The sequence below is a fragment of the Saccopteryx bilineata genome, chromosome 2 (assembly GCF_036850765.1).
Source record: "Saccopteryx bilineata isolate mSacBil1 chromosome 2, mSacBil1_pri_phased_curated, whole genome shotgun sequence".
Classification (NCBI taxonomy): Eukaryota; Metazoa; Chordata; class Mammalia; order Chiroptera; family Emballonuridae; genus Saccopteryx; species Saccopteryx bilineata.
Genome location: NC_089491.1, coordinates 210125565 through 210148415, shown reverse-complemented (window position 1 = coordinate 210148415; position 22851 = coordinate 210125565). Strand labels below are relative to the sequence as shown.

At 37.9% G+C, this 22851-nt stretch overlaps 1 protein-coding gene across 2 annotated transcripts in view; it reads right to left on the bottom strand.

The window, feature by feature from the left end:
* The window catches only part of NCAM2 (neural cell adhesion molecule 2), a 577130-nt gene extending 559459 nt beyond the window's left edge, over nt 1-17671 (bottom strand). For both annotated transcript variants that reach the window (XM_066259097.1, XM_066259098.1), the window contains exon 1: nt 17420-17671. In XM_066259097.1, the coding sequence (XP_066115194.1) occupies nt 17420-17474 (55 nt within the window). In that variant the 5' untranslated portion in view covers nt 17475-17671. The remainder of the gene's footprint in view (nt 1-17419) is intronic.
* Between the last annotated feature and the right edge of the window lie 5180 nt (nt 17672-22851).

The window sequence follows — 22851 nt, the reverse complement described above, 5'->3', positions numbered from 1 at the left end:
TAACAATGTCATAGCATCATTCATTTATTTTTCACCAACTATTTACTGAGCATCAGTGAATCACATAATATAAAATCTTTCTTTGTAAGCTTAGAATCTGATTGAAAAGACAATAAATGAAATTAAAACACTTAAGCTAGGACTGTATGATATTATAAATTAAGTAGAACTAATCTATATTGTAATGGTTTATAAGCGACACAGAAAGGTGGCATGGAATGATTAATAAGAAAGGTTGCAAAAATCAAATAGATCTTGAGCTTCATTTTATAAGATAAACTGAGGTAATGGAAAAGATTATTTAAAAATGACACCTAGGGCCTGGCCTGTGGTGGCGCAGTGGATAAAGCGTTGACCTGGAAATGCTGAGGTCGCCGGTTCGAAACCCTGGGCTTGCCTGGTCAAGGCACATATGGGAGTTGATGCTTCCAGCTCCTCCCCCCTTCTCTCTCTCTGTCTCTCTCTCCCTCTCTGTCTCTCTCTCCTCTCTAAAAATGAATAAATAAAGTAAAAAAAAAAATTTAAAAAAAAATCAGATATTTAAAATATATATATATATATAAAAAATAAAATAAAAATGACACCTAGGAAAGGGTCTAAAAACTACTTCTTGTCATTTTACTTGTAGACTTTGGGAAGTATCTGTACCACTGGCTATTGTTTCATATACTGGACCCTGTCCATGGAGGACAAGGAGAGACTGAAGAAAAGGCAGCCCACTACAGATGAGTATGTGGTGGGTTTAAAAGCAAAGGAACTTACATACTTTTCCTAGGTGAACAAAAGATGCATAGACCTCTGCACCTACCTGTCAGAATCTTAAAAACTTATAAAGAGGCCTTAACTGTATTCAGATATGTATGCCATCTGGTGGTCTTAACAACACCTTACCCTCTCAAGCCTTTGTCTTGAAAACAGCTCCCATTGTAGTAATGGTGGGCAGGGCACACATTCTAAGGGCAGGAGAGTGGAAAGGAGCTTCTAATTGCTTGGTTCCAGCTCACAGATCAACTGGTGGTCACATCCTCCAACATGGGATTCCATATGGTCTATTTCCACAGCATGATCAATGCACAGTGGTTTCCATATTACTAAGTAAGACTCCCCTTGGCTCCCAATGGCTCTGGTTATGTTCAAACGATTCTCAGTTCCTTCCTCATGACATGGCTGGTGGTGTTAGCCTCATTACCTACTTGACGCTTTAGTGATCTTCACCACACACACTTCAAGGTGGTTCAGCGACAATTTATTCTCCTCTACTATTGGCATCATAATGAAGAAATTATAGGAGCATTTTCTATATATTTCCACATTGCAGTAGAATGTGAAGACTTGGGGCAAGAGCACAACTTGGTTCCTCATTAGGGAAACAAAAATAAAAGCCATTCTGTTCTAAAATATTTCTGTGGTAAAGGCGGTTGAGATTATGGGGGCAGAGATGGTAGGACAGGGCCGACTGCCTCTGGGTCCTAAGTGACGGTGCAAGGAAGGAAAAGATAACCCACTAAGAGTCATCTGACCATCTTCTGTCTTCCTCTGTCCCAACAACTAGTTACATTCTTCCCCTTATCAGGGAATGGTAAGCTGTACTTATGGTAGGTGCATTCTGTTTCTTCTATGGATCATTCCATAAACTCCTCAATTTGTGTCATCGGCTATTGATATTTAAAAAGATACTTTATGAAAATACTCCTTTCTTCTTTAATGCTAAAATATTGGATTGGATGATAAAATCCTAGCATTCAAGGTTGTTCCTTTTAGCATGCTCTATTTAAAAGTGCTGTTTAAAAATCAAAGCTGACAATGATTTCTTGTTTCTCTACTCTTGTGGTCCCTGTGAAAGGATGCATTGCTCAGCTCACTGGGAGAAAACTAACACGCCACAAGTTTTAGGGAGTTGCGAGGTGATAAAGACCCAGAGTGTAGATATATAAGAAGAAAGACATGGAAATATTCACACAAGAGGGGACAAAATTGGGGATATAGTGATTTATTATGTTTACAGGAAGTAGAAGAATTAATGTACATTGGAATTAAGGATGAAGAAGATTGGAGAACAAAAAAGAAAGTACGCTAGTAGGGTTAGGGTTGAAGGACAGAAGTCCTTGAAAGGGAGGCTGAACTTTGCACTGAAGTCAGGAGTTAAAGAGTTCTGAGTTAGTCAAGTAATAAACGGAGTAATTATCCTTAATTCCTCATTGTGCCTCTCTGTAAAGTCCTGCCCCATGATGGTAAACACCTAATTCAGAGGGGAAGGAGGCCAGATATCAGAAAGGTCCCAAATGCCACATTTACCGGCTGCCATCTGCCCTGGGTAAAGTGTGGAGAAACTAAACAGCGATAGTTTTCCAAAATGAATAACTGCCTCTAAATGAGCATTCTGACACTGGCCCGGAGCATGTCTTTTCAGAAAGCCAAATCATCTTTGGAAGCCTTTCAAAGAAGCTTGGTTACTAAATCATCAAAAATGGTGTGATTATCACTTGGCTTTACAATAATATTAAGGATGACAGCTTCTTTAGTTGAACACTTGCTATGTAACTAGCACTATTATGTTTCCCATTTTACAGATGAGAATATTAAGGGACAGAGAAGTGAATCACTTGTTCAAGATAGACAGTGAGTAAGCAGGATTTATCAAATCAGGCAGACTTCAGACTCTGTGCTCTCAACAATCACACAGCCTCTGGCACAGAAGCATATTATGTAGGCTCAAAGTGTTCGCATGCTCACAAACAAAAATAAACATGTTTGCCTGTAAAATTTTCAAAAAATTTTGCTTTGAGGCAAATGAAAATGGAAAGATATTTAGCTATTTAGTTTATATGTAGAGATCCGGGCTTCACTGAGTGTGAAATAATGTTGGGAATAAAACAGATGTTGAATTATTTGCTGAAGATATCATTTGGGCTACAGAACCCAAATTTATTCACAGGAAACTACCACTAACAAGAAAGAGTTTCTCCCCAGCACTAAGCAGCCATTGGCCTCAGTGCCTGGAAATGCCATGTGCTGGCAGGAATCCATTTAGTATCCAACCATTCAGCCAGAAGGCTTCAACAACTGGCCACGTGATGTGAATTTTGAATACTTTAGAAACAATTTTGACCGGTGTCACCAAACCATAGGGACTAAGAAAAAAAAATCAAAGAAACCTTTAAGAATATGACCATTTAATACCATTTATAGAAAACAAGACAGCTCCTTTAAAAATTATTTTTATATCCATAAAACCATAAACTAGCAGTCAATGATAGTTAACAGAAGCTATCTAATTTGAACACTATTACTTTGCAGCAAACACATGAACTCCATTGTAAGAAATACCTGCAAATACGGAAATGCTTTATATTGAAAAACATTATCAACGTATCTCACAAAAATACTCAGAACACAAATAAATTTATTCTCTGTCAGAAATAGAAGTGGATTATTTACCTAGCAATCCTCAAAAAAGGACATGGCAATCAAGCAATGAGATACAAGAGAATCTCTGTCTACAATTTGATGATCCAGTCCTTATTGCAGTATAATAAATATGTTTAAGAATTTGCTCGGCAGCTTTTAAACAAGAAATATTGTAACTCAGTTGTGCAATGCAATGTAAAATAGAGTCTAACAACACTGTTAGGCACTTAGCAGCTTTCATCTCTTCAGTTACAAATGAGGGAATATGAAAATGAAGAATTCAAGCCTGTGCATGCATCTCAATCACAGCCCCTGAGCTGGAACCGAAACCATGTTCCAAACGCCGATCTTATTTATATTCAGGGAATATATTTTAATGGAAAATATCATAAATTATGAATGCTTGTGTACTAGGAGTTTGTTTAAAAAATTAAGGTGGGAAAATAGAACTACCTTATGACCCAGCAATCCCTCTACTGGGTATATACCCCAAAAACTCAGAAACATTGATACGTAAAGACACATGCAGCCCCATGTTTATTGCAGCATTGTTCACAGTGGCCAGGACATGGAAACAACCAAAAAGCCCGTCAATAGATGACTGGATAAAGAAGATGTGGCACATATACACATATACACTATGGAATACTACTCAGCCATAAGAAATGATGACATCGGATCATTTACAGCAAAATGGTGGGATCTTGATAACATGATACGAAGCGAAATAAGTAAATCAGAAAAAACCAGGAACTGCATTATTCCATACGTAAGTGGGACATAAAAGTGAAACTAAGAGACATTGATAAGAGTGTGGTGGTTATGGGGGGGAGGGGGAATGGGAGAGGGAAAGGGGGAGGGGGAGGGGCACAAAGAAAACAAGATAGAAGGTGACAGGGGACAATCTGACTTTGGGTGATGGGTATGCAACATAATTGAACGACAAGATAACCTGGACTTGTTATCTTTGAATATATGTATCCTGATTTATTGATGTCACCCCATTAAAAAATAAAATTATTAAAAAAAAAATTAAGGTGGGAGAGCTGTGTAGCTGTTCATTTTGTGTAAGTGAAAGACAACAGATATTGTTTTGTAGTCCTGAAAACTTAAACACTGGCTAATTAGTTTTCTGTTACACAATGTGTGAATAATAAGTCCAATGTTTTAACAAGGCATACATTTTATTCTTAGAAGATAAAAAGCAGCAAAGAGCATGTGATTTAAAAAAGTCATGATTTTAAGCATAATGAAACAAATATAGCAAACATTTTGACAAAGCATGGAATGAGAAACTGCTTTTGAAACTTTTTATATACATATGCGTATGTATACACACACACAAGTAAATATATTTTTTTACATATCTGGCCATTCCAAAAAAACAAAACAAAACAAAAAAAAACATGTTAATGAGTGTATCTGTCATTAAAAAAATAGAATGATCATCTAAGAAACAGAAATTACAAAGTAAGCACATAGTTTTACACCCTAGGGGCTTTGATCTCTATCCTGCCCATTTAATTCCCGTGGAGTCTCCAGAAGAAACAATCCGGGAACTGGTCAATTTACACCTTGGTCTAGGCATGCATTAGATTAGAACCCTGATTAGTGCGTCTGTGCATTTCAATATTTAACCTGTCTCAGCAGTCAATTTCAAATCAATATTCCTCGTTTTTCATTTCAACTTCTCCCTCTAAAGTCCCTGGTCCCCATTTCTATTTTTCATTCAACTCTTCCAGAAATCAAATAAATATTTTTCTTGGTCTCCTTAAACTTGAGAACATTATTCTCCTGCCTAGTTTGGAAAAATGTAAATAAATAAAAGCAATATATTTCCTTTAAAAACTTCATTGTTTTTATATTATAAGCTTCTGGAGGGCTCATTAGGTTTAACTTAATTTTTTTTTTTTTTACTCCAAATTTTTTCTCTACCGTGCCACTATTCTCACTGCAGTTCTCAAATATTGAGTAGTGGTAGGCATGCAGGCCTTCAAATCCAAAATAAGCCTTCATTCAAACCTTACTTAAGACCTTATAGCTATGTGATCTCAGGTAAACTGCTTTATCTCTTCATCTCTTAATTTTTATATAATATATACATATTTTTAAAAGACAGTAAAAGATATATAAATATAGATATTAAATGTGATCAAGTATTTCTTAGGAGATTGGCCAGGATATAACCTGTTCACAAAGAAAGTCAGTATCCTCACCTACTATTCTTAAATTTAACAATAGCAAAACCATGCAAAATGTTGTTTCCTTTCATGGTGACTTGGCAAAGAAAGGTGACTCTGTGGCCATTCAGCCTGGGTACCAATCCCACATCTGCCACTGGGCAGCTTTTTGAGGGTGACAAGTCGTTTCATCCCTTCAAAATCTCTTCATATCCTCTTCTACAAAAAAGATTAACATTCCTAAGAAAGCTTGAAGGATAAAATTAGATCACATACAAAGCATGTAAATATGGTATATTCTAAGTATGCAATAAATATTGACTTTTGATACTGTTTAAGTTCTTTATCAAAAAAGTCCTATTCAACATATCTGTGTGAACCATATCTGACTACCAACCACATACTTAGCCCCCTCCCTCATTCTTCCTTACTAATTGAACTCCGAAGTTGACTGGCCAATCATATACCTCAAGAGAGGATATCTCCACCTCAAGCAACAGAAGAGTTGATTAATCAAGAGAAATTTTGGTAATGTCATCCTCACTAGTGATTGGTTTAGTGAGATTCCTATGAAACAATTCTAGCCAATGAAAATTGAGGGAAGTCTGAAGGATGACATACAAGACTTTTTTGCCCTTTATTATTAAAATAAGGTCAGTAAATGAAATATTTATTTATCTTTTCCAACTTCACATTTTATTGCATAAAGATATAAATCTGTTGCAGGCATGTTTCTTCCATGAAGTCAAGAAAAAAACAGCCATAATTGAGGAGAAATAAGAAACCCAAACCTGTCTCCAGATTGCTTCTTTCCATGCTATAATAGATTTTTATTATTAGGCTATTGTCAATTTGTTTCCCTCTTATTTGCCCCTAAAAGAATCCTATACACATGTGATTTCATTATGAAAGTATTCAGAAAATCAACCACAAACTAATGACTTACTGAATTATTCATAATTATAGAGTTTCACATGAGAGAAGCCACTTGAAAATGTAGCTCATATTAAAATATTAATGTATATGGTCCTTAATGAATTATATACTAAACCTGAATAATCAAACTGCCCCACCTTGTAACCACTCTAAATCCACTGTCTAAATACTGTTAGTTCACACACATTAATCTTTCAGGTCACTAAAAGATTTACTCTTTTACTAATTGGTAGTCACTTACCTCAAGTTTGCCCATTCAAAGGAAAGGACCAGAAAGGATGGTTAAAAACCAAGAACTGCAGCTACTGCTAATGTTTTCTTTCTTTCATCAGAATTCCTTCTACTGCCAAGGAAACCATGTTTTAGTCACTGAAATGGGTCAAGTTTTAGAATCAAATATTAACTGAATTTGCACTTCAAGTCTTTTACTTATTAAAAGCCACTTCACTATTATAAAATTTTGATTGCTCATTTGTTCAGAACTCCTATATATATTGTGAATATAAACATGGGGTAACCTATGTGAAAGGCCCTGCAGGGTGACTGACAGTGTCTGACAAAGATTCTCGCTTTCACCAAACTCTAGCCAGACACCACAGAGCCCTCTTTTCAAACAGGCCTCAACCTTGACCTATAAAGTTTTAAACAAAACACCAATATGATTTTTAACAGTTCAAGGGTGAATCCCTAGAATGACTATAAATCCTCCTTAAGTGCCTACCTTAGAAAACTCAAGGCTTCCAAAAAATTTGTTTCTTGTAGTCAACACCTGAGGTTAGGACCCTGTTTCCCAGCCTCTGTGTAAAGAGAGAAGCCTAACTTTGATATCGTACCAGTTAACAAATCCAGGTGGGTTTCACATGAACCAATTGCCCCTTTCTGATTTTGTCCTCTTTCATTTATTTGACTCTGCTGAACCCCACTCACCCCCCTCCCGACTCCCCTCTTCTCCCTTTGAAAGGCCCAGTCACCTTTATACAAATCGAAGTTGAGTTCAGTTCATTGACTCTACCCTATTGAATGTAATAATACACTAAATTTCCAATACACTATATTATGATTAAAAACTGTCCTTACCATTATAATTAGTGTCTTGCTTTATCTTTGACACACTCCCTTTTTTCAATTAATTTATCAAATACAAAAAGACACTGGATATGGAGGAAATGAAATTGCCTGGAATCAAATAATTTTATTTTACTGGTCATCTCTTATTCCCCTTGTATGCATATAACAAAGACTGTATCCCACAACCTACTTGGGCCCCCAACCCACTTCCTCATTCCCTTTGGCTCATAAATTATTCTCTTTGAAATATAAAAGTGATTTACTTTCCTTCCTCAGTCTCAATTCCTTGCAGGAATTTCTCCTCAGTGAAATTTGTTTCAGAGTCACAATGAGCCCTGTTTGGAGTCACAATTAGTTAAAGACACTTTACACTTCTATGACAACTTCTCTTCTCTCATCACATACTGTAGCCACCTGCATCACCTGAAATATGAGATTTCTGAATGAAGTAAAGGAGTGAGAGGCAGCCAAACAAAAAGAGACAGGTACAAGTTAACTAATAAATAGGTCTTCTTCTCCACCACAGTCAAGTTTAATCCTTTGATTTTTCAAGTAAGAAAAAAAATAGAATCTGCTTAAAGAAGTCCCTATCCACCAAACAATGTCTGTATTAATGAAGAGTGTAGAAAGGATGGTTTTTTAATAAAATGCTTCATTACATCAGAAATGAAACAGAAAAATATTAACAACTTAGGGTAGTTCATAATTGCTCAGAATTTTATACGAGCTATTATTTTAATATAAGAATACTAAAGGTGAATATTTCACATTGAAATACAGCTGTGAACATTTTCAGTAGCGCATAGAGGATGACATAATATCATTTAATAACCCATGTTGAGTTTTGTTTCTAAATTGCCAACCACGTGCAAAATATGCAGAGACAAAATACATTAGCATGGAGCTGATGAGGGGGCTTTGAAAGAAAATGACTCATGTAGAGAACCAATTAAAGTGATTACAAATTATGTGAAAATTGGGGGAAAAATGAAAGTTAAAATGGATGAATCAGAACCAGGAACTCTGAAATGGAGTTAATTGTCAACTGCTTCAAGTTAAAAGTGGCATATACAATAATGGTAACATTAGAGTAATAATGGTAGGCACACAAATAAATAGATGAAAATGATATTCTGGATTATCAGAAAATGTATTCTGTCCAATGAAATCTTTTTATCACTGAAGTCAGACCGAGAGAACATAAAATCATGACAAAACATAGCTACCAGGCAAGAGAGAATGTTTTGAAGTTAAATTGAATTTTACAAATAAATAAATAAATAATACAGACAAAATCCAAGTACCTATGAAAAAAATAAGGTAAAACAATTTGTGTTTCTACTCCTACCATTCAGAACTGACTTCTAATGATCATTGATTGAATAATCAACTTTCAATTAACCCCAAGAATATCTTGATTCTGAGAACTTTAAATACTTCCTCTATTGACACAGCATTTACTATTAACAATATCTAATGTTTCATTATGCTGTTATCTACATAGATCTCCCTCATTTATCTCTATACATAGAAGACTCTAAAATCTCAACTATGTAACCATCTCTGAAGCCTCAGGTAAAGCTTCAAAAGAATAAATCTTACAGTAAGAATTAAGGGGTTGTTTATTCCCAGTCTAATTTGTTTCTTCAATATAAGAGATATTTGCTATTCCTCCTCAAATAATCACTGCAACTTGATTATTTTTTATATATTTATATATTTTTGAAATCATAGATGTCAGTGAAATAAAAATAATGTTTAAAATAAAGACCCAGAACAAAGCACTATCCAAAGTTGAGAGTAAGTATATTTTTAATTATTCAGTCTTTTTTATTTTCTCTAGCTGGTTATATTGACATGTTTATTCAGCAGCTATTTGCTAAGTATCTACAGTACTATATTCCATGTATGAATTTACAGTGAACACTCGAATCAAATACATTTTACTGAATGGAAAGGCATTCTTGCTCTCAGAGGTCACGTGGAAGGTTACAGGACAGTGTAGTTTGACATGCAGAATTCAGTACACTGCCATCTTCAATTAAATCCCCAGTGCCGCCTGACCTGTGGTGGCGCAGTGGATAAAGCGTTGACCTGGAACGCTGAGGTTGCCGGTTTGAAACGTTGCACTTACCTGGTCAAGGTACATATGGGAATTGATGCTCCCTGCTCCTTCCCCCCCCACCCCATTCTCATTCTCTCTCTCTCTCTCTCTCTCTCTCTCTTTCTCTCTCTCTTTCTCTCTCTCCTCTCTAAAATGAATAAATAAAAAAACAAAAAAGATCCCCAGTGCCTTGCACATTGACAGGCATACAGAAGGCAATTAATGTATTTATTTTTTAAAACAATATGTATTCATTGATGAGATACTTGAGCTGAGTCTTGAAAAAAAATAACAATAGTCTAGGCAAAGAAAGGCTGAAAAAATGTAAAATGCACAGGTTGTGCAGATACAGCATCCAAGCCTAGGAATACTAGAAATGGCTCAAAAATGTTTAATGCACAGGGTAACGAGCATAAGGGGGGAGAAAATAGGATTTTGTAAATGAATAAAAAGCAAAAGTCTTAACAGTCCTAAGTCAGGAACTCCCAAATAATTCAAATGAAAGGTATACCTCCAATGAAAATTAGAATGTGTCTGTAAACAGTCCAAAGATAACTGTGCAAAGCATAGTCACATAAAATATGTACTGTACTACAAAGTTATTTCTGAGAATTGCTCCAAAGGTATGAGTAAAACACAGTTAGGTAGGCAAGGACATAGACATTTCAATAAAAAAATGTGATGTATCTAGAATAAAATATTTATACCAAGTCTTGGTCATACCATTTTTCATGTTTTTCTTCCTGGGAAAGTTATTTTATCTTTCGAGATTTATCTTCCTTTTTTCTAAATCAAGACTAGCATCTACCTTCCAGGATAATCAGAATACTTCAGTTATAGGTATTTATTAAATTAAATAAATTTAAAAAAATTTTAAACCAGGTAAATATCATTGATCACTACAATGACAAAGTATACAGCATATATTTCATGCTATATTTTAAACTTCATATAATCAAATTTAGCATTTCTTTTATAAATGATAGATACCAAATGTAACTGCTCTGGTCAGAAAGTATGTTCAATATTTGTGATTGGTAGATAATATACAAAGAAAAATTAAGTAGAGCAATAAATATATAAGTAATTAGCAAGGTTAGTGTTACAATTAGTAGAAAACTAGTTGGCTATGGACAAGTTACAATATGGAAAAGTTGTCCAAAAACTCTCGCCTACAGAGAACCAGGTGTGCTAATTTTCTTAAATGGAGTCCTACTACCTTATACTATAAGGTGGGTCTTAGCCATATAGCATTGGTTGATTTTACAAATAGTGACATATTTCTGCCCTAAAACTGTACTGTATTTGCATCTTAAAAACCACTGATGCATAAAAATAATATGCTATAAAAAAATCATGGTTTATGTGAAAAGACGAAAGATTAGCAGTCAGAACATTCACAATCTCCACATATGTGTAGCCAAGCACTAACATAAACCTTAACCATCTTAATCAAAATCCTAGCACAGTTAAAGTTCTACTGGCATTTGTACCTAGCTCATCTTCTTTCAAGATGCAAGGTTTCAAGGGCATTCACTTTAATATGGAAACTTTATCCAAGGTATCACTTTTATTTTATTTTTATTTATTATGTATTTGTTTTTGAGAGAGAGGCGGTGAGGGGAGTGGGTAGACAGGAACATCTATCTGCTGCAGTATGTGCCCTGACCAGGGAATGGAACCAGTAACCTCCACGCTCCAAGATGATGCTCCAACCAATCAAGCTACCTGGATAGGGCTTATTTTTTGTTGATTTTTAGAGAGACAGAGAGAGGAAGCGAGAGAGAGGAGAGGGGGAAAGGAAGCATTAATTTGTTGTTATTAGTACACTATACTCATTTGGCTTTACAAATTTACATTTGTAGCCTTCTCAACTTTCAACATTGAATTCTATGCACTCCAAACAAATACGTTAAATGTATTAAAACATACCCCTTTGAACTAGAAGTAAAACAATTTAATCCTAATTCCAGTAACTACATACTATACTGATATACACAACTTAATTCCTGTGTATTTCAATATTTTCATTCATAAAATGTTACTAGTCTCTTGGATTCTTGATGATCATTATTTATAAGATAGTTAAAAGCACTTTGAACAAATGATCTATATGGTTATAAGATGCTTGCATTATAAGGCTCCACTGGAGCAAAGTTGGTCTGGGTGCTGAGGATGGCTCATGGCCTCCACCTCAGGCACTAGAATGACTCTGGCCGCAACAGAGCAGCACCCCAAATGGGCAGAGCATTGCCCCCGGTGGGCATGCTGGGTGGATTCCAGTTGGGCGCATGTGGGAGTCTGTCTGACTGCCTCCTCACTTCTAACTTCGAAAAAATACAAAAAATAAAATAAAAAAGATGGTGGCATTATATTTATTTTAAGGCCTGAACTAGTATTGGTTAATTAATGGACAAAATGGCACAGAATTTAAGTATTATTCTGAGCTGAAGCAATGTTAGATTATTTTTTTAATCAATGGAAAAGTTTGGTGTTTAGAGACCAAAGCTCTAGTTATTAACCTTTTACTCTTCCAATTGGACCTTAATAAGTCAATTATCTTAATTGTGTGCATAACCTAAGCTTATCAGGTGTTGGCCCATTGAGTTGAGTCAAGATTCAAAAAGAAACCTTTTCATCAGACCCTGTAACTGCCATCTGCTGAAAATTTTTGATAATAAATATGTATTCTATCACATGATGACTATCAGTGGTGCCCCCTAGAGCTGTTCATCATACCACCAATACAACCATTTTTAGGAATGTTGTCTACTAAGGTGTGAGACACCAGACATTTAATAATTGTTTGGTAAATAAGTAATAATGAACAAGCCACCATTATCAATGAATTAGATTATCTCCACCTCATCAATATTTTTTTCTAATCATTATTTTCAAAAATTAAATAAATGAGATGTTTTTAAACTGCAGGCAGATTTATCTGTATACATATTATACCAAAAATATAAACAACGTCTGGCATTTTACAAGATGTCTACACATATCTATGATCACAACTGCTCCTCAATACCAACCAGGCAGATATAGCTATATCAGATTTTCAAATGAGCAACTAATGATTCTGAGACTTTAAGTTGCTTTTTCAAAATCTTTGTGGTCTAGGTCTGCTGATGTCAAATGCAATGTTCCTTCCCTTCCCCTACTAGTTTTAGTTACAAAATACAGGCAAGATAATTTTGATTAATTGACCTGAAATTCTTTAAACTCTCATCTGTTGATTGTTATGCTCATAAATACTTTCAAAATTCCATGTCATCTCTCTTAACCTTTGTTAGTGCCACAAGAATATATGTGAAACTAGAAAGTATACTGATAGCTATTTAGTATCTGCACTATTATTGTAACTGTAAATAATTGAAAGTTATTAAATATTTTAAAGAATTTCATATAAACCACTTTAATTTGCTCAACAATTACAGATAGTTTGGCTCTATGAAGCACAGGGATATTACATTTACTAAAAGCATAAAAGCACTGGTTACATCTTAAAGTTTTCTCATATCAGATCATTTGAAAAATTAAAACTAATTTGTAATCTTTTTAATAGGCCTATTTTCAATATAATTGGGCTACTATAAAGAACATAAGGAATTCAGAATCTAGGTCAATAAAACTTGAAAAACAGTGATATTCCCTTTACAAGAATATTAAAATTATTAAATTAATTTGTATATATCAACCCCTTGAGGATTAATTGTATTTTAGGCCCTAATAACAAAAGCAATTCAGACCCGCTTTACCACTTATCGAGCACTTTCTTCATGCTTTTGAGAGTTCACTGCTATGAGAGATGACCCTGAAAACAGATAAATTAAAATCATTTTCCAAATGTCAAAAGCCAGAGAAAGCAGCAGGACTAGCAGTTCCCGGGCCTTCAGATTGACAACCCTGTTTCCTTTCGCATTGCTCCCTCACAAGGAAACAGACAAAAACAAATTATACTCTTCAGCTTGGTTACCAGCCTTCATCTCTATAGGTCATTTCTCAGACCCATGACAAACTAGTTCTATGTTTGAAAGAAAGCCATTTTATTTACCAAATTATATGAAGTTTGACTTTCTTCTTGTACTGAATGAGGTTCTTTTGTTCTACTAATGGCTTTCTAACAGGACATTACCTCTGGGAGAACATTAGCCTCTGTGTCACTGAAAAGACTCATTGGATACCCGGGACCCACCAACTTCCCTTCTTGCTCTCTGGCCTTCAATTAGACATTATAACTAAAGTGACCAAATGCTCTGCTTAACTCCTCTGACATAAAATAGGAAAGGAAATCCTCTGGGTTACTCATGGACAATAGTGATGTTGCTTTACACAGCCTATCTTCTGTGAGTGCGAAGTTGATTCAATAGACACCTAGCAAAAAGAGGCTGAGTTCAAAGAATTAGACCAGGATGGAGTGAAAATGTTGTAACACTCTATGCAAAAGAGAGGTTTATAGAGACCTTCCTGTAGACCTGACCCTGGTAGGGACCCATACACATTTGCTTATCTTTAGAATGTATACTTCTTTATCAAATGATGACTTCACCATAAAGAGTAAATATAAGCATATATCTGTAAATTTAATTCATTAATTGGGTAGCTTATTCCTCTCCTCCTTGATTTTGGCTTAGGTGAGTGTTCTGACTACACCTGGTTGGACTGGATTGCAAGAAAGATGGATACCTCTGTTTCTAACCTTACATTTTCATACAACAATGCTTCTATTTTATATGTGTCAACATCCAGTAATAGACATTAATCATACTTGGGGTAAATTTTTTAAAAGAAGAAGAAAATTAGTTTAGAAACTAAATAGGCTTCAGGAAAGCAACACATTTGTACTACACTTTAGGAATCTGAATATGCATAGATCCAAACAGCAAATGCACTATGAACCAGAGACACAGTTATCACTTGAGATTTATGATAACAGAGGATGTGATCAGGTTTTGAATACAAAGGAAAAATAATTGCAGAAGTTAAGAGTTATAATATCTTTCAATGACAAATTCAGACTTGACAATTAAATGCCAACCTTACTTCATTAGATATTCATCTTGCAATAGAAATGGGAGGCTTTTAGAGAAGCATGTCTGCTACAATTAAAAAGAGGCTCTTGCCACAATAGAACAATAACGTTGTGTTGAAAGTTAGAAATAGAACTATTAGGCCGTGTTAGCTAATTATGGTATTGGCATCCACTTAAGTTAGTCCGTTTTTCATTTCTGTCATTTTCTCCTATTCAATCGCTGCAGTTCAAAACATTTTGACTACTTAAAAGGGAATACATCATCGTTGCCTTTCCCCAGTCTAACTGCACACCACTTTCCAAAGCAATAGCTTCAATCATGCTTCATAAAATCCCCTGCAAGTGTATTGTTAGAAACATAAATCAGCAAGTGAGGGTTTCAGTATTTCTAAGGTAAAACCAGGGATCACTGACTGGAGGCTTTTCCATAGTCCCCTTTATAAAAGAATAAACAAAATTATGAGTTACACTATATCCATTTTTTAAAAACTACTCTCAGTGGTGTGTCTGATACTCGCTGCTACATCCTTAACTGGAGAACAAAACACTAGCATAGAGGAACTGGACTCCCAGATCAGGCTTGCTGTTTCTAAGCATCTCTGACTTCATTAGGGAACAGCATAGAAGTACTACATGTTCTCTTGCACAAAACTAGGTCTCTCTGATGGACATCTATGCCTCTATGAGTGTCATGCATTTTTAAATTGGACTAGATAGAGAGATCTTTAGAACAATGCTCTCTCTTCCTTCCCTGTTTTATTATAGTGAATACGGGCTCCCCTTCAGGCATGCTTCAGTCTTAGAGCTCCTCTTTATAATGATCCTGCATTCTGAATTATAAATTATGTGAATCACATTTTCAGATATATGTTGCATATACAGATTCCAAATATGTGCCTTTGTATACTAAACATTCCTAGATTTCCTTTGTATCCCCCAAATTCCACCACATTTAATATATACAATGGTAAATTCCAGCTCCACAACTGAGACATTTTTCTTCTCCAAATCAGTGTCAATGTAATCATAAGTCTGCATAAACTTGCTTCCTATTATGCCCCATCTTGTTCCACATTATCTATACTTGCTTAATTGCAGTGGTATTTTAACTGCAATTTTCAGGGACTGCTTCTTAGTATTCAGAAATACCTCCCTGTGTTATAAATGAACAGTTAAACATAATCAGCAGCTCTCCAAAAATTAAAGCAGGATATTAAAGCATATGTTGATTTTTTGCTATAATAGTGATTGAATTAAACTGGGATGATACTAGCTTCAAATGGCCATATCCGCAATTTTGCTACGACTGAAATTTTGCACCCTCTGTATTAATAAGAGAAATTGAGCAGCATCTTACCAAGACACTTTACAAACTATAGCAACATCCAATGTCTGCCTTCTGAACATAAAATTTGCATACAGTCGTGTTTCATCAGCTACTAACACTATAGCTAAGGGAGGAGAAGGGCAGAGAAAGGAAGGTTTCATATCCAAAATGTCAAGCCCTGCTGAAGAATGATACAGGAACCAGTGAGTGTGGTAAAGCAGAAATAACCATTTCTAGGCTTAAAATAGAGTTCTACCACCCCCTGCTGGACCACACAACCAATGCACAAGAGGCTAAAAAATGCTTAGAATTAAATATAGTGCAGGTATTTTAACTTGTCTTGTAATTTATTTTCCTCAAAAAACAATTTCATGCTACACTAATAATATAACATTCTCTACAATTATCACACATTACAAGATCACTGCTTTTTTCTTTTCCTTCAAAGACTTCCACCAACGCATGTTTTAGCATTTTTGTGTCCCCCAATTAAATGTCCCAACTTGTCTGGATAGTTGAATATGCCTCCATTTATTACAAATATATTTTATGTGAATGTGAAATACCTTTAAAAAGCAAAATAAATTCACATCTCCCTCTATACAGATAAACAGAGGTAGCTTCCACGAATCCTCTCTCAGGTTATTCTAGTGTACTATTTTTTTTTCTTAAGAAATAAAAGCTCCCACCAGTTCTCCAGAAACTAAAAAAAAAAAAATCCCTTACAGGTGTAAGAACAATTTGATATTATAAAGATTTTCAACCTTGATCTATTAATGGGGGGGGGGCGTGAAAATGAATGACTGCAACACATCCCTAGTTTTATCCATTTGCTTTTACACACAACATCCACGGCCCCTCTCTTGTCTCTTAGTTTTCAACAGAAATAAGCCATCACCGTTCAATTCATAGCCAGGAATTGGGGTCTTGGGAAAAGGGAGGTGAAGAGTGTCTAAGAATTGCATTTCTTGCACACAACACATTACCCAAACGAGTTTAATGCTGATAGTTTTTGTTGCTTCTGAAAAGCATCATCTTTCTCTATTCCTTCCGCAACACACTCATCCAATCTCTGATAATGAAACCAGAAAAAGCAAAGATCGCAAGAAAAAAAGAGAGAAAGAAAAAAAAAAAGCAGTTTGCTTCAATTTCCTGCTCACGGATGCCCATCTCCAATTCTTTTATTTAAGATACAAATGCGATCGTTAGCGGCAGCTAAAAGAAAGAGCGACAATAATAGCAACAAAAACAATAACTGTAACTTTAGTTCTTTCCTTTAAATCTTCTTGTGCCTCCCTCTGCCTCTCTGGTTGGGTGGAAGGGGGAGGGAAAGTAACTGTAATAAAGCAGCACACTCCTACCTTGCCCGCTACTGACAAGCAACCCGAGCAGGTAGAAGGAGAGGAGGAGGCTCATGTTCAGGACGTGACACTGGTGGACACTTCCAAAGTTATTAAGTCCAGCCCTGGAGAGAGAACCTTCCGCTGCCACGGCCGCCTCGGCTAGCGCCGCCGCCACTCCCGGGTGCCCAGCCGCCCGCAGCCCGCGCGCTCCTCCTCGCAAAGTGACTGCCAGCGCCGCTCCTTGCCGCACTATATCCAGGCGGCGGCGGCGGCGGCAAGAGCGGCGGCAAGAGCGGCGGCAAGAGCGGCGGCAGCGGCAAGAGCGGCCGCCGAGGCAGCAGCAGAGCCGGGAGGGGAGGAGAAGGGGGGCCGCGGGGGGAGGAGGAGAGGCGCAGAGGCACGGCCGAGGCGTATCCCTCCGCGACGCACGGCGGCCGCCTTCTCGGGAGCGCGGCCCCAGGATTCGTCCGCAATCGAGCTCAGAGACGGGGGTTCGGTTCCTGTTGCCTCCAGTTAGAGGGGCCGACGCGATCCCGGTGCTCGGAGCACGCCTGCGAGTGGCGGACACACGCTCAGCCTTCGGCCATCCGCACGTGGACGGACGCCCCTGGGCGAGGAGGGAGGGCAACCTGGAGCTCCGCGCCGCCTGAGTTGATGCTGCTGCTGGTGCTGCGGGAGGCCACCTGCCCGGCCCTGGACTCCGATTGCGCCCGGGCCGATCGGCAGCGGGGCGCCGGGGGCAGACTGCGGCTCTCAGCCCCCGAGCACGTGGAAGTCTGGGGAGCGAGGATGCTCCCTTTCCAGGTCCTCCTCCTCACGCAAGCCTTCTGCAGGGTGCCCCTTTCCCACGCTTTTCCGTCTGCCGCGGCTCGGGGAAGCAGGTGTCCTCTACTGCCCTCACTGCCTGTCTCCTCAGGCTCTACAGAGCAGGCAGAACGAGGTGCACGGTGTTTCCTACCCACGCTGACCCTCTGCGGTTGAGAGCAGAAACCATAAGGGGAGAGAGATTAGGGAGAGGACGCGATGTTGGAGGGGCTGCGTTAAACTCGGCTGTCCGCGTAAGTCACGTCCTTGGAGAAGTCTACAGCCTCTCCAAGCCACACTCAAGGGCTCTGTCCTTGCTCCCGAGTGCACTGTTCCGGCCAGGTCCCCGCGTGGGCGCCATGAGGGAGGTCCAGGAAATGCACAAAGCTGAGTCCTGCGGAGGTCCTTCCCCAGGCTACCTCCTCCCCCAAACACACACCTGCACGTGTGTGCACGCATGTAAATTGAAGTGATAAGCCCCTGGCAAACGCCTGGAGCTAACTGTCCTTTGGTGAAGGTTGGGGCATATCTCTATTTCTCCAGGAAGGGTAGGTAGGACAAGGTCTATCAGTGGGATATCAAACCTGCGGCAAGAGGCAGCTTTCCTGTCCCCAGGGCCCTGGCCAGCTGGCCTGGATCTCAGCCACATGCTGGAACTGACACATGAGTCTCTTCATCTACACCTTAGTTCTGGTTCCTTAGGCATCACCAACTGCTTCACCTCAGCCAGGGAGAGGCCTTTAGTCATTTCCTTGTGAGTGGGCATGCAGGTCGGAGAGGATAGAATATGGTAGAGTTTCAAATCCAGTCCGCCGGACCCCATACACTTACACACCTGATTGGATGCTGAAATGGAGATTCCATTGCCTCAGGGAGAGCAAGGATAAGAAGAGAAATAAGCTTGCGTGGAAAAAGGATATATTCCTTGCAATGAGTGCTCCCTGGCAGAACATCATCTTCCTTATACAAAAGATTCACTTACTGAGCATCCTGGGATGTGGGTATTGCGTATGGCGGAGGAAGGCAGCTTTCAGCATACACCTTTGATGAGCTCCTCCATCTAATGGCCCTGTCAGGGCTTCAGGGCTTGAGAACCTGCTCCTCCCTCTTGATCTTGTAGTTGTGTATTTAGGACTATATATTTAAGTTCTTTTGGCAAGGGTCCCTCCCCACACCCTTCCACATTCTGGGGAACAGTAACTATGCTTAAATAAGCTCACAGTCAGCTCTTTGCAGAAAGGGATGACATCTCATTTGTAGGTGTGAAAGACAAATGACTTCTTTATTGTACCCAGTTCTGGATTTCTCTAGAGAAACACACACACCCAAAGTCACAGAAGAAAGTTTCAAAGATAATACATGTGCCAAATAGCCTCTTCACCAGAAAACCAGTGACTAAGTGACTATCACACACACATGCACACACACACACACACACACTCCTAGGAATCTTGATAACATTATTTTTATTGTTGAAAGTCAAACTACTTTTATCTCAGGCAAAGGGTTGAACTATGTTAGAGGAGAATTTGATTTTGAGATAATTTAGACATTAAATCTTCTTAGGGTAAGATGGAGGGAGGAGAAAGGGTAGCAATGATTCATCAGCCATTAATGAAATTTCTGAGTAGTGGTTTGTATCAGAGAATTGTGTGCAAACTCTGTGAGCATGTGTGTGTATGAGAGAGAGAGACAACATGTATCTGTGTTCATGGAAACAGTGTACTTGTCACAGTACAGCTCAAGCTCTACGTCGATCAGGCGTCCCTGATTCGACTTCCCCAGTGCAGTGGGACATTCTTGCTTATTAGCAGGGCTGGCAGCCTCTTCGAGACCACTCTTGAGGCTGCTATGAGAATGCTGCTGTTAAATGCCACCGGAGGAAAGACACGATTGACACACAAATTAGTTGTAATAATCACACAGGCAATCTATTACTCACAAATCCTTTTTGCGTGCCTGGGTACAGCTTAAGGGGAGCCCCGTTGGTGTGCTCCTCTCAGCTGGCTTTGGTCAGAGCTCAGAGCGGATGGAGACAGTCCACATCAACGTTGGAGTCTGGGCGACTACTGCAGCAGGGGACCCCTCAGCTTTAGTACATTTTCTGGCCAAGTCTTCTAACAGGTGTCAATCTACAGGATTATCACCTCAAACCACCTTTTTGGGAGTTCCTCACAGGGAACCCCCTTTAAGTCAATCTATTAAAATGTTTACATTAAACCACTTTTTAAGATGTTCTTATTTTCATTAATTTACAAAGTTAATGTAAATAACACCAAAACACTTCTTATCTATGTATAACTTCACACACTAACTGGGCTCTGTTTGAAAGTCAGAATCTGTTTATCACATTACAGAGTTATGGCACTAAGCCACTATATTAATTCCTATCCAATTGGCATAACTTTACTTAATTTTAATAATTATTTTAATATCTTTAATTACTTTTATATATCTTCCATATTTTTATATTTCTATATATTTAATTACTATAACCTTATATTACTACAACAGTACTGACAAAGCATTCATCCTCAGGTATGTAACAAGGTGATAGAGCTATTGATCCTGCTCTCAATTTAGGAAGTTTGTTGAAGTGATCAGTCATACACACAAAATTTAATTATATAAATCAGGTTGTAAAATGTTATAAAGAAAGTGAAAACAATCATTGTGGTATAGAGGAGGTGATTAGTTCTGAATAGTGGCATGAGGAAACTGAAGGAAGGGAAGAAATTTGACAGGAGATGTAGGCAAGACAGAGAGAAGCTTAATAGAGCCTTGGGTGTCTGTTAAGTTAGAGTAACTCTGTCAAGTTAGACAGAGAAGCCTAACTTGAAAAAAGCACTGAGTGAAAAACGCAAGGTTGGATGGAGTTGGAAAAAAGGTCTGGGATCGTGTTATACTACAAAAGCTATTTACAGTCTCGAGAATGCCCAGATATGCGTGGACGAGAAGAACCAGAGTGGTTGTCTCCATCCCTGGATTTAAGGCCTGATTGCAAAGTTGTAAGGAAGCTTATCAACAGGGTGTCACATAGCCTTTCTCATAGCCAAAATTGATGTGTCTGTGAGGTCTCAATAGCAGGTGGCACATATTCAAATGGTGGTACTTGCCACCTTCCCTAAACTGCTTCTTAGCCAACAGTAGATGTGCCTCTCCAGGTGCCCCTAAGAAGCACATCAATTCTGCCTGCACTGATCAAATGATACAAATCCTGGCATTTGCTTTGATCAGTTTCACGTAGTAACAGATTGAGGATGTTAGAACAATATGCCTTTCCCCACTGTCTTCCTCCCCATTCCAAAGGCATGTATCTCATTGTGCAGACACAGTATTATTACCAATGAGCCAAATCTCTGAACATGACTGAGCCATGTGCACCATATAGGATATCAAAGGTACAGAGATGCATCATCTCTCCTTTATGTGACTCACAATTTATGTTTAATGCAAATTATCTTAGCCTCCAACTATCCAAGCAAATGCTTAAGAGGCTGAATTGGAGCTTTAATTATTTCACTTATAAAAACAAGAGAAAGTTGAACAGAACTCAGGAATCTATGAAAAGCTAAGTAATAAGAAATACTGACAGAACTGGATGCATGGTTAAATGAAAGCAGATAAATTTGTTTTCAAAGAATCAATAAAATGAGCATAAAAGAGTAGCAGAAAGATAGAAAGTGATAAGGTGCATTATGTGTGAAAATTATCTTTGCAAGGAGAGTCTGCATCTGCAATCTGTTCTTGCAAAAAGCATGCCGGTATGCAATCCACACAGATCCCAGGCATGAATGCTGTGCTGTGGGCAGGATCTAAACATTATTTCTATTTGTGTATTTGGGGTATTAGTTTTGTTTAGTCTTCGTGTTGAGAGAATTCATGTGCGTTAAGATTAGACTATTATGAAATGGAACATTTTGTGTGTTCAGTCATATTTCTAAAATGTCATAAACCCGTTATACCTGAGCATTTACCTGTCTGGAAAGTTTCTGTTTTAACTTTCTTTTATTACCACAAGAGAAGAAAACTATCCATTGTATGTAGAGGTAGATAGCCTAAAACCTCTCCTTCTCCATTAGTGCCACTTTTACTAATGATCATGTCTTTGAAGATAATTTCAATTTTCTTGACAACGGCATGTTAAATGTTTTACTAGGCTCTTTGTGAACCTCTGACATTAGCTTTTTTAGTGGTAAATTTAGATTTGAACACCTTCCTCTGCAAATGCTTTAATTTCTTGACCATTCTTTTTGAAATTAAATAACAGAGATAGAGATTTATGCTACCAAGGCACCCTAATTGTCACAGATTCTTACATTTTAACTTCTTTTAAGATACATGGGGTCATTTTCCTTCATGGCTACTTCATGTTCCCTCTGGGCAAATAACTGCTCACTTCGCTCTGAAATTATGCAATAACTGCCTATAATTTGCCACTTAACAGAATAATATTTTCTTAACTCTTTGGGGTATTATATTTTTCTCCACTGAAATATCCCTGGCAAAGATAATGATGGACAGCAGAATATAAAACAGACTTTTAACACATTGACAAAACGTGATTGACAGAACTTTAAGAATATATTTGGGATAAGTGAGACAGGGAAAAGAATCAAGCAGTTGACTGGCTATGAACCTATTTG